This window comes from Brassica napus, chromosome A8 (assembly GCF_020379485.1).
Source record: "Brassica napus cultivar Da-Ae chromosome A8, Da-Ae, whole genome shotgun sequence".
Taxonomy (NCBI): Eukaryota; Viridiplantae; Streptophyta; class Magnoliopsida; order Brassicales; family Brassicaceae; genus Brassica; species Brassica napus.
In genome coordinates, this window is record NC_063441.1 from 1,659,314 (window position 1) to 1,673,631 (window position 14,318).

Consider the following 14,318-nt stretch of genomic DNA (forward strand, 5'->3'; position numbering starts at 1 on the left):
AGAGGTTCCAACAAGAACTAAAACAACGCGAAAAAAGTTAAGGCTCCAACAAGAAAGTAGAGTATGCAAGTAAACAACTGTTCTCTAACTGAGGCTACATGATTAGCCTCGACAGGGTTTGGTTCCCAACTGATAACAAAGCAGATTACGATAAGTTAAGACAAATCCAATGCAAAATGATAAAGAAATTATGGAAAGACCTCTGATTTCGTTCTTGATCATTTCAAAATATAATCAGAGGCTATAACAAACATACATCCTAGTTAAGGAAACTTGTAATATAAAATATAATTAATCCATATTAACAAAGTTTTTTCTTTTAAAGTGACATGGATTCAATAATTATGCTCCAATAAGCTTTTGCTTTGTCTTTATAATCTTTATATAATATCTTGCACGTTTTAGCACCTCTATTTCTTCCTTTATAAAACCTTCACATTTCTTCTCCTTAGTTCATAAGTAATCAAATCTCAAAAACCTATATTACAATATCCTCTCTCTTTCTTTCTCTCACTAAAAACCCTCTAAAGATCTAATGGATCAAAACGAACCAATAAGCAAGAAGCTATGGAACATCGTACGTTTTCTCTTGTACATGATCCGTAAAGGCGTCTCAAAACACAAACTCATCGCTGACTTCAACGCCACTCTAAAACGCGGCAAGAACCTCATGTTCCACCACCGTCGCCGTGTCCCAGCCGCCGACACTTCCTCGTCGGCCGCCGCAAACGCACCTCAACGACAAGAATACGAGTTTAGCTGCAGCAATACTCCAAACTACTCTTTCCCCTTTCCCAATATTGGTTTCATGAAGAAAAAGAGCCACAATAATCTCTTCGCGTGTGGTCAAACGCCTCAGACGCTAGACGACGACGCTGCCGCAGCTAGAGCAGTTCTTGAGCTTATTAACGGCGTTGGTGACAAAGGAAACGTTACTCCCGCATATTTGTCGGCGGCTTTGTCTCCTTACTTTCCAGGGTTTGGTCGGACTCCTTTGGTGAGGCCGTTGAGAGTAACGGACTCACCGTTTCCGTTAACACCGGAAAATGGTGACGTGGCTAACGGACACGTGGACCAAGCGGCTGATGATTTCATAAAGAAGTTTTATAAGAACTTGAATCAGCAGAAAAAAATGATTGAGTTCAGCTAAACACTAATCTGATTGTGTGCTTCTTCGTATTTCTCTTCTTTTTTTTTTGCTGATTAAATGCTTGATATGTAATGATATTTTTGGGGGATTTTTATTTTCTCTTTTCTTGAAACAATTGGATATTGTCAATAAGAAGAATATCATGGGCTTTGTCAATAAAACTAACTAGAGCTTGATCCGCGCACCCGCGCGGGTGTTAGTTTTTTATAAATGAATATTTATTTGTATAAGTGATAATATATATTTTAAAATTTACCCGTTTAATTTTTTTTTAATATGACATTTCTAAACATAATAGTTTTATAGTTTGTATTGAGTAGTTTTATTTTATCATGTAAATCCTAAATTATATCATCTATTTATTTAGAATATGACGTGTAAAGTCACACAAATGTATTTTTATTTTTTATGGATCAAAATTTTATGATTATATATAATAAAATTGTTGTATAAACTGTTTTTATGGATCACAATTTTATGACTATATATAATAAAATTGTTGTATACTATTTATTATGTATATGTGGAATTAGTAAAATAATTACCGTATAATGTATGTAATTACGAAATGTATATATGAAATTAATTATTTTCAAACACACATATGTATAATAAAAAGGAAAAGACAAAGAATATTAAAAGTTAGGTTTATTAATTATTGTTGCCATGATTTTTTAGTTAGAATTTGATTTTGGAAATACATTAATTGAAGAAAAAAGACAAAAATCCTAAAAGGTAGGTTAATTAATAACTTCAGTGGCATGTCATTGTAAATATAGTGGAAAACTAAGGGATAATCTAATTTTGTACTCCTCTTTTAATAGATTAGATGTTTTAGTAAAAAAAAAACAGATGCATGGACGCAATAATACTGTACCTTCGTAAAACAATTTGATGAACTTTCATAAATATTTTTTTTGGTAAGTGACAATAATCATGATCATATGGACAATATAAATTTGTTCATATGATTTTTAATTTTCTTTTATATCTTGTTTTTGGCTAACGTAAAAGAACATAAATTATACAATATTCTCGTATCGTTCTTTGATTAGTATCTACAGTTTCGTACGGTTTGGATCTTCTATAGCCTTTTAATTATTTTGCATGACATGACTCATGAATACATCTGAAGGTTACAATCTCATTCATTGTTACTCACTTAAAATCCTGATTTTTTTGTATAGGCATCATATTAATTTTATAGTCTTTGTGCAAGGCTCACTTTCCAAAACATCTACCACTGAAAACATGCTTAGAAAACTATATTATGGTGATATCTTGGATATATACTTAGATGAAATGAAACACGAAACTCAAAGTGGTCATTGCAAGTTGTTTGGCTCTTTCCCTAAAGCAAAAGAGAGAAAAGTACTTTCTTTTTCAACTTTTTTCTTTAATTTTCTTTTAGTTCTTTTAATTTTCTTTATAACATATTCACAAGTTTGAAATCATAGTTATAGCGATCAGCCAATTACCTATCAAAACAACAACTCTACCACTATCAAGAAAAGCTTATATCTGGCAAAGTCAATAAAAACTTCTTTCGTAAATCACGTTTGTTTTCGTCTTTATAGATGATTTGATTCTTAAAAATCAAGATTGAAGAGCGAGGTTGTAAACTTTTCTTTCCTTCGTTGGGATATAAAAGTGATTAAGACAATTAGAAAAATATGCATGTGTTTGATACACACACATACACATACACAAACATGTAAATATATTCATATTCTGAAATTATGATGTGCAACGTACTAAAATATGTTACCTGACGCTTTAATGGCTGTAAAATCTTTAAAAGGAGTATTCTCTAGATAAAATTATATAGAGGAAAGTAAAAAATGGTGTTTCATGTATTCTGACAATTGCAATAGGATTCCGAAACGAAATCAGATCGGTCAGAATATAGACAGGTTTATTTACGTGTTTGTGTATGTTTGTTGTAGTTATAAAGTAATCGATATTGTATAACATGGCCAAAATTAACTTATAAAAAGGGGATGATATATAGAGTAAACTATACATATGTAAGATCTATTAACTTATAAAAAGGGGATGATATATAGAGTAAACTATACATATGTAAAATCTATCATAAGTTATATTGGCCGGAATTAATATAGAACTGTGAAAAGCTATATATATTAAACTAGTTCAGAAACACTTAAAAGAAATAATATCCAGTGATTCAATATAGAGCTGCATATATACAATTGCTACTTGAAGGACTAAGATGAAGCTTTATCGAATCATATTTGGTTCATCTCAAAGAAAAATAGTTATCGTCTCAGCTTTTGTGTTGGTAGAGCTGCATATACAACTGCTACTTGATCAAACATGTGTGAGTGAATCAGAGATATGCTTCCATATAGTCTGTGGGATTCTCAATTGATAAGGAAGTCGTCTTTCTATTACTGTTGTGTGTTTATCATCGGCAAGTGAGTTGCTTTTTTCTTTAAAGGATATAATTTTTTTAAATATAAATAAATAGCTTACGTACATTTTATATTATAGATATATAATATTTATCATATTACATATATATGTTATTTCATATATGTTTTATACAACATGTCCTTTTTGTACAACATTTTATGTAACACGTCTACACGGATCATCAATATATTATATTTGTGTATAAATCTTCTAAATTAGTATGTCAAAGGAACCACAATATACATTTTTCTTAAAGCAAATTTATTATGCTTTACTAAAACTTTCTGCATTAAATACAAAATCATAGTTGTATTTACGTTTTTTTTTTATTCAGAACCGGTGATCTACAATATTCGAACTTGGACATTTTGGTCTCTGAATCTTTAAATAAACAATTGAGAAACATATTTATAATCACGAAATCTATAACACAATCAATTTGTAGGATCAAAAATACTAAACTATATAAATCCTAAAATGAGTACAAAAAGTCAGTGATTTGCTTTAGAGTTCGTGTATTTTATATCACATTATAGTTTGTTTTTAATCATTAAAGTTGTCTTATGCTTCGGTCTACGACTGGTTTTGCAGATTTAATTTGCAATCATGAACCGGTCAAAATAATTATAGGTGATCGTTAGATTAGAAATAGTGTTTGTATCAATGAATATATGTTGAACTATATATTTAGTGGGTTTCGCCGAGGTGGCATGTTTCAAATGGGAGTGTAAATGATAATATTATATATTCAGTCATGATACGACGGTGTTTAGTAATTGGGTTTTTGTTTCGAGTAAGACCCGACAATCTTAAATTGCTGGTTTATTAATTAGACAAAACTAAAGTGTATTATGCTAGTGGCAATCACGTGTAATTATTGAGTAAAACTCAGGACAAAATACTAAATGTATTCATGTTTTAATAGTTCAGATGATCGATAATGTGTTTTACAATATTGATAGGAAAAAAGTATCTTAAATGGATTCCCAACATGTTGAACCAAGTTACTAGTACAACCAAAATGAAGTGTAACAATAATACCAAGTAAAAGTATAGAGCATTTCTTTAATAACATTTATAAATTTTTGTTTTAAGCCCTATTAACTTATTATGTTTTGAACTTAGCCCTATTGTCTTAAGAAATGTAATTTGTTCTACGTTTATCAGTTACTTCAGTTTTTTTTTAAAATATAACTCTATTTATTTGTGAATAGCTTCTACAATAGTAAAATATTATAATCAATTATAATTGTTTCTTCTTTTCTTGATTCACTTTTAAATTTATTTCAGTACCTTATACGAAAGTTTAATATATTTACAGATAATGTAATTATAGTAGAGTACCATTATAGTAACGTGTCTATTTATAGGCTAATTAAATGTGAAGATTGCTAAATCGAACATAGCTATGAACAATATTGTTTCTACAAGGCAAACACATGAAAATTTATATTAACATATAAAACAATATAGAACTATGTGAATGTTCAAATATAATTTACAAAATTTTAAGTTAATTAACATAATAAAACGAACTTGAGAACATTTTAAATTAATCAAATATATGTTCACTAATATTAATTAAGATTTAACAGTTAAAGGTTAAGATTTAGATTTAGCTTTTAGGATTTCTTTCTGATATCACACGGTAATTTTATTATTCAAACAAAAAGTGGTAAAAAAAATAAATCGGGATTAAATAATCAACATAAAAAGTTGTTTGTATTAAGATCTTGCACTTCTAGCTAGAGAATTAATAGTTGTATTCTGATCTCGAAGAATGCAGAAAAGCTTAAAAAGTTAAATCTTCTTTGTAACGTCATAATCTCTTTCACCTATGTCAAGAAGTTTGGACATACTTGTGGTTCCAAAATTATGGTGATCAAATCTTTGTAGTCCTGTTCCAAAGTTTTGATACATAGAATGCCATAAGATACTCTCTATTGTCCAAATAGGTGTATCTAGCTCCAAATATATAAAGAAGACTCTCATCTGCTTTGGTTCTTTGTTCCCATTATTTGGATATTTCCAGATGTGGCTTTCGAAAGCCATCAATTGTGAGGTAAAATTCCAATAGCCATCCACCAAAAAGATGATTTTTACGCATACGACACGTTATCATACGTCTCTTCGCTCTAAGAAAGGATCCCCATAAAAAAGTCATACATACCCTTATTTTATCAATGACTGCCTCAACATCAGTCATTCGAGAAAGAGAACATTAAACTGGAAATCATCCATAAATACAGAACTAAACTTTCGCTTTGGCCAAGTGACATTAACGTAACAACTGATCAAATCCTAGATCACTTTGTCTGCAGCAAAGATTTCTTATTTTTTTCTCTGAAAAAGGAATATAACTCTTAGACGATGTTTCTGATACATCTCTTTTAGACTTTGGACTATGAGGTCATTCATAATCTCTCGATAGTTCCAATTAAGTGCCTTCATAAACAAAAACATGATAATGTCTTGTATTCTACAAGACCAGTATCATTCACGCATAAATGAATCTTCATGTTATGTTGTACCATTATTTAACTAGAATTCGAAGAGAATTATTTATTTTGTATAACCGCTTTCTAACTAAAAAAAAAATTTTAGGATTTAGTATTAAAAATATTGTTTAGTTACAAAAGTTTGAATTCACTAATCTTTAATAAAGATTTAACATGTATGGTTTATATTTTAGCGTTCAAGTTTTATAGTTATGTTGTGACATGCCAAATGCCTCCTTAGCTAGACGCCTTATTAGCCCGACCAAATGTCTGTTTTGGAGATCAAACGTTCTACTTAATCCAGATCTCTGTCACCAGATGTCTAACCCCTCGCTTATTATGATATTGTTTGATTAAGACGTAAATCCTTACACATTTATTTAGGATCAGTTGCTCTCCAAAAAGCTTAGTTCTAAGTGGAGTTGAACTATATATATACTGTATATTAGACTTTCTCTGATCTAATACCCGATGTAGGACTTTGTTTACTTATTTATCCTAACAATCCTTCTTTTCAACAAAATACCATGCAACCTTGGCTCTGATACAAATTAGTTGTGATGGACCATATGCTTTCAGGGGTCAGACGTTGTATCATATGCTATTTTCTGTGAACTAGATGCTCTTCTAGAGATATATAGATTTATGTCACAAGATGTCCAACCTTTCGCTTGGTAAGATATTGTCAGTTTTAGGCCTAGATCCTTACGGATTTGTATTTGGGTCGGTTGTTCCTAAATATCCTCATACTCAGTGAAGTTGGACAAGAAGTTGGACCAGAACTTGGATTGATTATTTATCCTAACAAGCATCCTCTCAAAGCAAGCACCACATAATCTTGGCTCTGATATTAATGTTATAACGAACTAAATTCTCTCATGGACCAGACGTTCTACTAGAGCTAGACTAGATAGTCGTGGGGGGGGGGGGGGGGGGGGTGGGTGTTAGACACTCTATTAGATCCAGATGTCCATTATCAAATGTCCAAATTTTCGCTTAGTATTGCCCAATCACTTACAGATTTTTTCTTGGGTTAGTTGTTAACGAAACGGTCTCATATATACTAAGTAGACTTCGATTGTGATCTAATATCAACTGTGAGACTTAAATTGTTTATTTTTCCTAATAATTCTTCTTTGAAATCAAGAACCACAAAAATTTGGCTCTAGCACCAATTTGTTGGTGACGAACTAGGTGCTCTCTTGGATCAAACACTCTACTAGAGTCAAACCAAATGTTCATACTAGCGATCAAACAGATGTTCGTGCACCAGATGTCTAACTTTTTAATTAGTATGATATTGTCTCATTTGAATCTAAATCCTTACGAATTTATTTTTGGATCAGTTGCTTTCCATAAAATTTTATTTTAAACTGATTTTATATATATATAATTGGCTTTCTCTTATTTAACATCTGATGTTGAATTTAGATTGTTATTTATTCTAACACTAAAATATATTTCTACTATTGTTATTAGAAAATTATATTATTACACAGAGTATTAACATTTATATCCAAATTAAAATGCTATGTATTAGTAATATTATAAAAGACTAGTTTTATTTGCGAAAAAGACTAAATCGTCATCTTGTAATTCATTTTCGGTTGAGGTAGTTTAGAAAGTATTTCTAGTCAAACGTCTTCTGCAAAAGTCCGTAAAAGATCTATGATTTAAGTTTTGTCTCTTCTTCTTTTTTTATTTGTTAGAGTCTGAAACCATTAATATCCGCAAAGTATTTTAATCTCCTGCGTAACGAATGAAACGGGTCACGTTACTCACACTATGAAATGCCTATTCGAGCATGTAAAAGGCATATATATTCACGCCTTTCTAAATCCTATATCAACAAAGTACAACCATCTTTGTTGATATACTTCTCATCATTTTCCTTTTCATTTTTAGTTTCATTATTTAGAAATTTAGATTACAGACTTACAAAGTTGACACGATCTATTTATATCATCATATGGAAATCGATTCCCAATGCCACAAAAGTTGGAAGCTAGAGGCGGAAATGGAGGCAACCAATGGGATGATGGAGCCGAGCATGAAGGTGTATCAAAGATCTATATACGTGAGGGTCGTGATGGCATAGAGTCCATCAAGTTTGACTATGTTAAGAATGGAGAACCTAAAGATGGACCAATCCATGGTGGCTCGGGTCAAAGTTTCACCGAGTCGGTACATGTTCAAACGCTCATTCATATGATTTATTGGTAGTAGCATCAAAGTTTGCGTGGTTTTCCTTCGATCTTTGAGTTTGCTAGATCGCATGCACCAATATGGTGTATTTGATTTTTGATTTTTGATTTTTTGTTTCATTCATAGATTATATATTATCGATCGTTTCTCTGTCACCTAAATTCGAAATTATTCCTTTTTGAACTGTGACTTGATCAAATCCTAATTCTCATACTATTCTTGGTCTATTCCATTTCTTTGGAATACCGGTTTAAATGTGTACGAAATACAAATATACTGATTCGTAAGCTAGATCCGGTTTAGGCTTTTGGTTAATGGTATCAACTTCGTAGACATATTTTATATGATCACTATCTTCTTTAATTTCAATCAATCTGATTTTTTCATGTGGATATATATATTTCGCAGTTTGATCTTAACCATACTATTGATGAACATATCGTATCAATTAAGTGTTACTACGACGAGGGCGTGATACAAGGTCTTGTGATCAAAACCAACATCAGGACTTCTGCACTCATGGGATACAACCTTGGTACAAAGTTTAAACTTGGAGTCAAAGGCAAGAAAATCATTGGGTTCCATGGATCTTCTGACAAAAACCTAAACTCTCTTGGAGCTTATTTCACGACGCTTTCTCCTGATAATTTGGATGTCTAAAAGTTCAGCGGAAAAGCTACATATGAGCCCTCAAACGTTTTATTTATGTTACTTTGAATCTTTACTAATTATATCATCTTTCATGTTGTTTTGGCGTGCCTTCAGGTTATTCAATCTCTTGCAAATTGCAATAAAGCAATGTGTATTTTTTACCAGATCACTTCGATTTCTCATATAATAAAAGAATAGTTATGTCATTTTATATCTAGCTTCCTGTAAACATGAACACAAGTCTTCTTTCCCATCAATTCCTATCTGATAATCTTATACACTTTTGTTTGATCATCCTTTTAAGTAATCTCTTATCTTTCACTATACTTAGCACTGCCTATGTTGTCTTAAGCAACAGTCTCTTCTCTCATGTAATAAGACAAAAATTGATCTCTTTCCCAAGCTGCAAATGTCACATTCTCACAAAATATTGGTTCTTATGTTTTGGTTCACAAAAATTACATTTCTGAGTTATACACATACACATAGTTATGGAACTTTAGCCAATGCGTGTTATACAAGTAAAAGTATATTAGTGCTTTCTACTTACTCTCAGAAGAAAAACGAGACAGATTTTTTATGCAGCTTCTTTGTGGAACGAGACTTCCTTAGCGCTTCTGCGTATTTAATCAGCTCTTTCTTCCTGTTCTGATCTGACTCCAAACACTCTTCTTCTCCATAGTTAGAAGCATCTGCTCCTTCACTCTTACGATGCAACATCTTCATGTGATCCTTGAAGTCCTCCTCATCTTCTCGACGCAGCAGCATTTGGAAGTCCATGGAATGAGGCCTCCTAGGAGTCGAGTGAACACCTGTGCTTGAGCTGCTCGGTTCAGAAGAACCAGCTCTCTTCTTCCCCTCTTGAGTACTATCTTTACCGTGTAAGATCTTCATCAGCTTATGCATAAGCTTCTTCTTCCCTGACTTTTTAGTTTTTGTTGCAAACAAAGTGTCAACAGAAGAGTCATCTAAGAACATTGAGTCAGTGATCATTGATGATGACTCCTCCTGGGAAGATGACCATTGATCATAGTCTGTATGATCTTCCTCGTGTGCGTATTCGAGAATCAGTTGCTTAGCTTTCTCCTCTGAAGTAGGGCTTAGAGTAGTACTAAGATCTCTAGCAACGGTTTTACCAGCAGGTGGTTGGTATGTTCTCAGCTCATATCTTAAACAAGCATTGATCCATTTGAGATAAACAAGCTGCTCGAGGTCAGTGCATCTATCTCCTTGAAGCTGCTCTATCTCCTTCTTCAGCTCTTCGTTTTCACTCTTCAATCGGTTACTCTCTTGGCGTAATGTCTCCATCTGCATCAGAAAACAAAGTTTCACAATCAAGATTCGGTTTTCCTATTAGGGAAAGTTCAAGAACTTGGACAAGTTACCTCCTAGGCACAGGTTTTCGTTTCAATTTTATTTCGGTTTTTTTCTGTATTTCGGTTTTTCAATTATAGAGATTTAGGAATTGTTCGGTTATTTTAGTTTTCGGTTTGGACAGAAAAGTTGGGAACCGGCTAAGATCCAAAAAAATTCATACTGTTCCGGTTTTCCAAGTTTTAGATAATATGGGTAAAAATGGTAGATAATTCGGGGTTTTTTTTTGCTCAAAAAAGGTTAAATATTGAATAATTCGAATTGTTCAGATATAAATATCGTCTAGTTCAGATAATTTTAAATATTTTAGGTAAAAAATATTTGGATAGTTAAGTTCTGATAATTCTGTTTATAAATAACTTTTTTTAGGATATTTAGTTATTTAGAAACTAAATATAATTGATATTTTAAGTTATATAATTTGTATTTTCAGAAAATTCGGTTCGATTCGGTTTCGGTTTTTGGTTCCAAATATGTAGATACCATCCAGATATTTATAAATGTGCCTAGCTAGGCCTATTACCTCTTCTGGATCCTCCAACTTCGAACTTGCTATGATTTGAACAGACTCCAGCTTCTCAGCTAGTTCAAAATTCTCAAACTGTAATCTCGTGTTGGAATTTCTAAGCTCGTTGATCTCTCCTTCCAAATCTCTTAGCCTCTGCACCATCTTATCCGCATCACGATCAGGTAAAGTAGCCTTGATCTCATCTTCTTGAAGCTTGGCCACTCGTTCTTTAAGAGACAAGAGCTGCTCCACGTGTTGTTGTGTTTTGATGTTGAGCTTCTTCTTCAGCACATGAACCTCAGACTTAGCCAAATCAAGCTCCAACGCAACATTCAAATGCTCAGAACACTGAGCTTTGAGTTTCTCGTTCTCAGCTTGCAAAGACTTGATCTTGAGATTGAAGACTTTAGTCTCCATCTGGTTTAGTTTGAGTCTACTTCTCAGCTCCATTGCAATCTTTTGCTGCTCCTTGAGACTGTAATACTCCAACAACTTATCCTCAAGACACCTCTCCCTCTCACGCAACGCCCTCACCGTGTTTCTCAACCGTTTAATCTCGTTCACATGATCACCTTCCTCTGCGCTTGGGAACGCTAGAGGAGCTGCAGACATATCTGACTTTGGAGATTCACATTCATCATCATAGACCAATAAATCTAACTTCTTGACTTCATCTTCAAACTCCGGTAACAGAAACACATCTTTCTCATCAACATCAGATTCACTTCTTGGCGAAAAAACAAGTAAAGACTCTTCCTTATTAGTCCTATGCCTTTCTGAATCTCCTCTCTACAGAAAAGAAAATCAAAATTCCAGAATTAATGTGAATCAGAAGCCAAACAGGCAATCTACATATTCTATAAGTCAAATTCTATAAATAGTAACTTGTAGCATAAACGGTTCTTTGAGATCAAAAAGTTTCCTATGCGTTTCTGAATCTGCTCTCTATAGAAGAGAAACACAAAAGCAAATCAAGATTCAAGAACATTCTTGACCACAGAACACCATTAGTATAACAAAACGACTCAGAAGCCAAACAAATAATCTACAGATTATATGTCAAAACTATAATTAGCAATCAAAACTATATGTCAATCTACATATTCTATAAGTCAAACTATAAATAGAAACTAGTAGCATAAACGGTTCTTGAGATCAAAAAGTTTTAAACTTACATCGATGGGTTTGCTGGAACCTGATGATTGAGGTGGAAGAGGAGGCAAAGTGGGTCTGATTGTGCTTTTAGTATTCTTTCTAAATCGAGAAAAGAGAAACCCAGCGAAAGTTACGGCCAAGGCGGCTCCTAACTGAAGCACGACCAGGTTTACATCTCTTTTGTGTTTGGTAATAATCATCATGTAAGAAGATTCTGACGAAGGAACCAAAGTCATATGTGTTCTTCTTGATCTGACTACATCTGCAAGTTCAGATTTCTAAAATCAAAAGACAAAACTTTGAAGATGGGATCGAATAACCCACTAAAAGGATCAAGTTGATCAAACCAAAGAGCTGATCAAACAGAACAAAGAAAGACAAAAGTTTTGATTTTTATGTCTTTTCCTCAAAAGAGACAAAAAAAAGATCAAAACTTTGTCTTATTCAAATAACAGAAAAAAAAACAAGTGAAGAAGACTCACCAGAGACGCCATTAAAAGATTGATTAGCACGAAACCCTTTATGATTTTGCTCAGGATTTGGGGTTTTAATTGGAAGTTGGTAGCAGATGCGAGATCACTAGTGGGTCAAACAAAAAAAAAAAGAAGAGATTTTGATTCTCTTTTGGGTGGGTGTATATCACTGTCGGGATGATCAAAATGCGTTAAATGTTGATATTAACGGCAAAAAAATGTTGATGTGTTGGAGAGATATAGAGCATAGGATTAGTAATGGAGGAGAAGTCGATCACGAGACTGTTTCTTTGGAATCGAATGAACTACATCATCGCCAGATGCGTTTCAGTAATCATATTCTTATCAAAATCAATTATATTTTAATCTCTTTAGTTTTAAATTATTCACGGACTTGCAGTTGCAGGCGTGCTGCTTCCTTTTTCAACTGTTTGTTGGGTTGGGCTAATTCAATTTTGGGTTGGTTTGGTTTTAAATAAAAAATTACTGAACTGAACCGAATAAAAATTTGGTTTGATTTGTTTTTTTCGGGCTAATTTGATTTTAAAAAAATATGCTTGGTTAACATTTATGGTTTTCTGTTAAATTTGGTTAGTTTGTTGGAAATTTTGGATAGAATTTTGGTGTGGTTGAATAAAACCAGACAATTTTGACTAAAACCGAACTAATTGACTGTGAACCGAATCAAACCAATAACCAAATCTAACCTGTTGAACTAAACCAAGTTCATAACCGATCAAAAACAATTTTGGTTAGATCCATCATATTTTTGCAGGCTTGGACTTGCTATATATATGGACTCAGTTGTGTTTTCGTAGGCTGCATCTATACTATTAAAAGGGAAGCACACTTGAAAAATCGACTTATAAAAGGTTGTTGGACCTATTCATTAGAAAAGTTAATATATCTTATTTTATACTTACCTTAACTAATCAATAATTACCCATATTATTAAAAGGAAACAACCCTACCGTCTAGCATAATTATATCACATATCTCAATATTGTTATTCACTTCATTAGGTAAGGAAAAGTCAAAACAAAATATGTTTTCGACCTTATATAAATGACCAAACGTAAAGAATCTAAATACTACCCGGTGGGTTATCAAATTAGTTGGTATGGTATTAATATACGTACGAACTTATAACATATGTTCAATGCTATTATGTATATTTTAATTACAAACCAAATCTCTATACCATAAACGATATATTATATATTTATTTGACTTTCACCATTTTCATGTAATTTCTTGAATATATGTATTTTTTTCAAATACATAATTTCAAGAGATTTTTATCATATTTTTAGTATAAATCAAACCATGTACCCTAAACCGTATTTCCATTAACTTCTAAACCATATATCCTAAACCTATTTCATATATTTCTAAACTATAATCTGATTATATAATATGTAATTTATATGACAAATCAAATAGTTTTTTTTATTTTATGTATTATTATAAAATACATGAGAAGTTTAAACAAAATTTTAAAAAGTATTTTCAGATTTTTCTGGGGTTTTACAATAACAATCAGTGTCGGTTCACAGGTTTTGGTTTTTGGATTTTAGCCAATTTTTATTTAATAGTTTTTTTTAAATCCAAATTTTTTGTAACATATCAGTTGGTAGAAACATAAGTCAGCCCAGATTATATACGTTCATGGTTTATTTCAGTTGCGGGTCTAGATTGGATATAAGATACTACTTATAATTTAATTTGTCTGTAAACTACATATGTACCCCCAATAAAAGAACTTAAATAATTTTTAAAAATAGAATGTTTTTTCGCACCATTTATATGTAGATACACTATCGGTCTTCAACCTTCGCTTCTGTTCGTGTATTTTGGTTTTTAGTGTT

At 32.2% G+C, this 14,318-nt stretch overlaps 3 protein-coding genes across 4 annotated transcripts; 2 read left to right on the forward strand and 1 right to left on the reverse strand.

Moving 5' to 3' along the window:
• Window positions 1-391: 391 nt before the first annotated feature.
• On the forward strand, window positions 392-1,326 carry LOC106359482. Its single transcript, XM_048738469.1, has one exon. The coding sequence runs from the start codon at window positions 536-538 to the stop codon at window positions 1,148-1,150; it is 615 nt and encodes a 204-aa protein (XP_048594426.1). The 5' UTR covers window positions 392-535; the 3' UTR covers window positions 1,151-1,326.
• Window positions 1,327-7,690: 6,364 nt separating this feature from the next.
• LOC106358690 (jacalin-related lectin 15-like) lies at window positions 7,691-9,146 on the forward strand. The gene is made up of 2 exons (XM_013798507.3): window positions 7,691-8,268; window positions 8,698-9,146. Exons 1-2 carry the CDS (start codon window positions 8,071-8,073, stop codon window positions 8,947-8,949), a joined length of 450 nt encoding a protein of 149 aa, XP_013653961.2. The 5' UTR covers window positions 7,691-8,070; the 3' UTR covers window positions 8,950-9,146.
• A 169-nt stretch (window positions 9,147-9,315) lies between these two features.
• Window positions 9,316-12,795, reverse strand: LOC106360476 (protein CHUP1, chloroplastic-like). 2 transcript variants are annotated; one of them, XM_013800077.3, is made up of 4 exons: window positions 12,460-12,795; window positions 11,998-12,239; window positions 10,838-11,611; window positions 9,316-10,248 (listed from the first exon to the last, which is right to left on the reverse strand). In XM_013800077.3, the coding sequence occupies exons 2-4, from the start codon at window positions 12,211-12,213 to the stop codon at window positions 9,493-9,495; spliced, it is 1,746 nt and encodes a 581-aa protein (XP_013655531.1). In that variant the 5' UTR covers window positions 12,214-12,239; window positions 12,460-12,795; the 3' UTR covers window positions 9,316-9,492. The 2 variants fall into 2 exon arrangements, with proteins under 2 accessions (XP_013655531.1, XP_048594427.1); XM_048738470.1 differs by lacking the exon at window positions 12,460-12,795 and having other exon boundaries at window positions 11,998-12,440.
• Between the last annotated feature and the right edge of the window lie 1,523 nt (window positions 12,796-14,318).

Excerpts from the sequence above, each read along its gene's own strand:
- LOC106360476 (XM_013800077.3), bottom strand. The coding sequence starts at position 12,213 with ATGACTTTGGTTCCTTCGTCAGAATCTTCTTACATGATGATTATTACC. Across the intron at positions 11,612-11,997 it reads GTTCCAGCAAACCCATCGAT|AGAGGAGATTCAGAAAGGCA; the intron begins GTAAGTTTAAAA and ends TCTTTTCTGTAG. Across the intron at positions 10,249-10,837 it reads AGTTGGAGGATCCAGAAGAG|ATGGAGACATTACGCCAAGA; the intron begins GTAATAGGCCTA and ends TTTCTGATGCAG.
- LOC106358690 (XM_013798507.3), top strand. The coding sequence starts at position 8,071 with ATGCCACAAAAGTTGGAAGCTAGAGGCGGAAATGGAGGCAACCAATGG. Across the intron at positions 8,269-8,697 it reads GTCAAAGTTTCACCGAGTCG|TTTGATCTTAACCATACTAT; the intron begins GTACATGTTCAA and ends TATATTTCGCAG.
- LOC106359482 (XM_048738469.1), top strand. The coding sequence starts at position 536 with ATGGATCAAAACGAACCAATAAGCAAGAAGCTATGGAACATCGTACGT.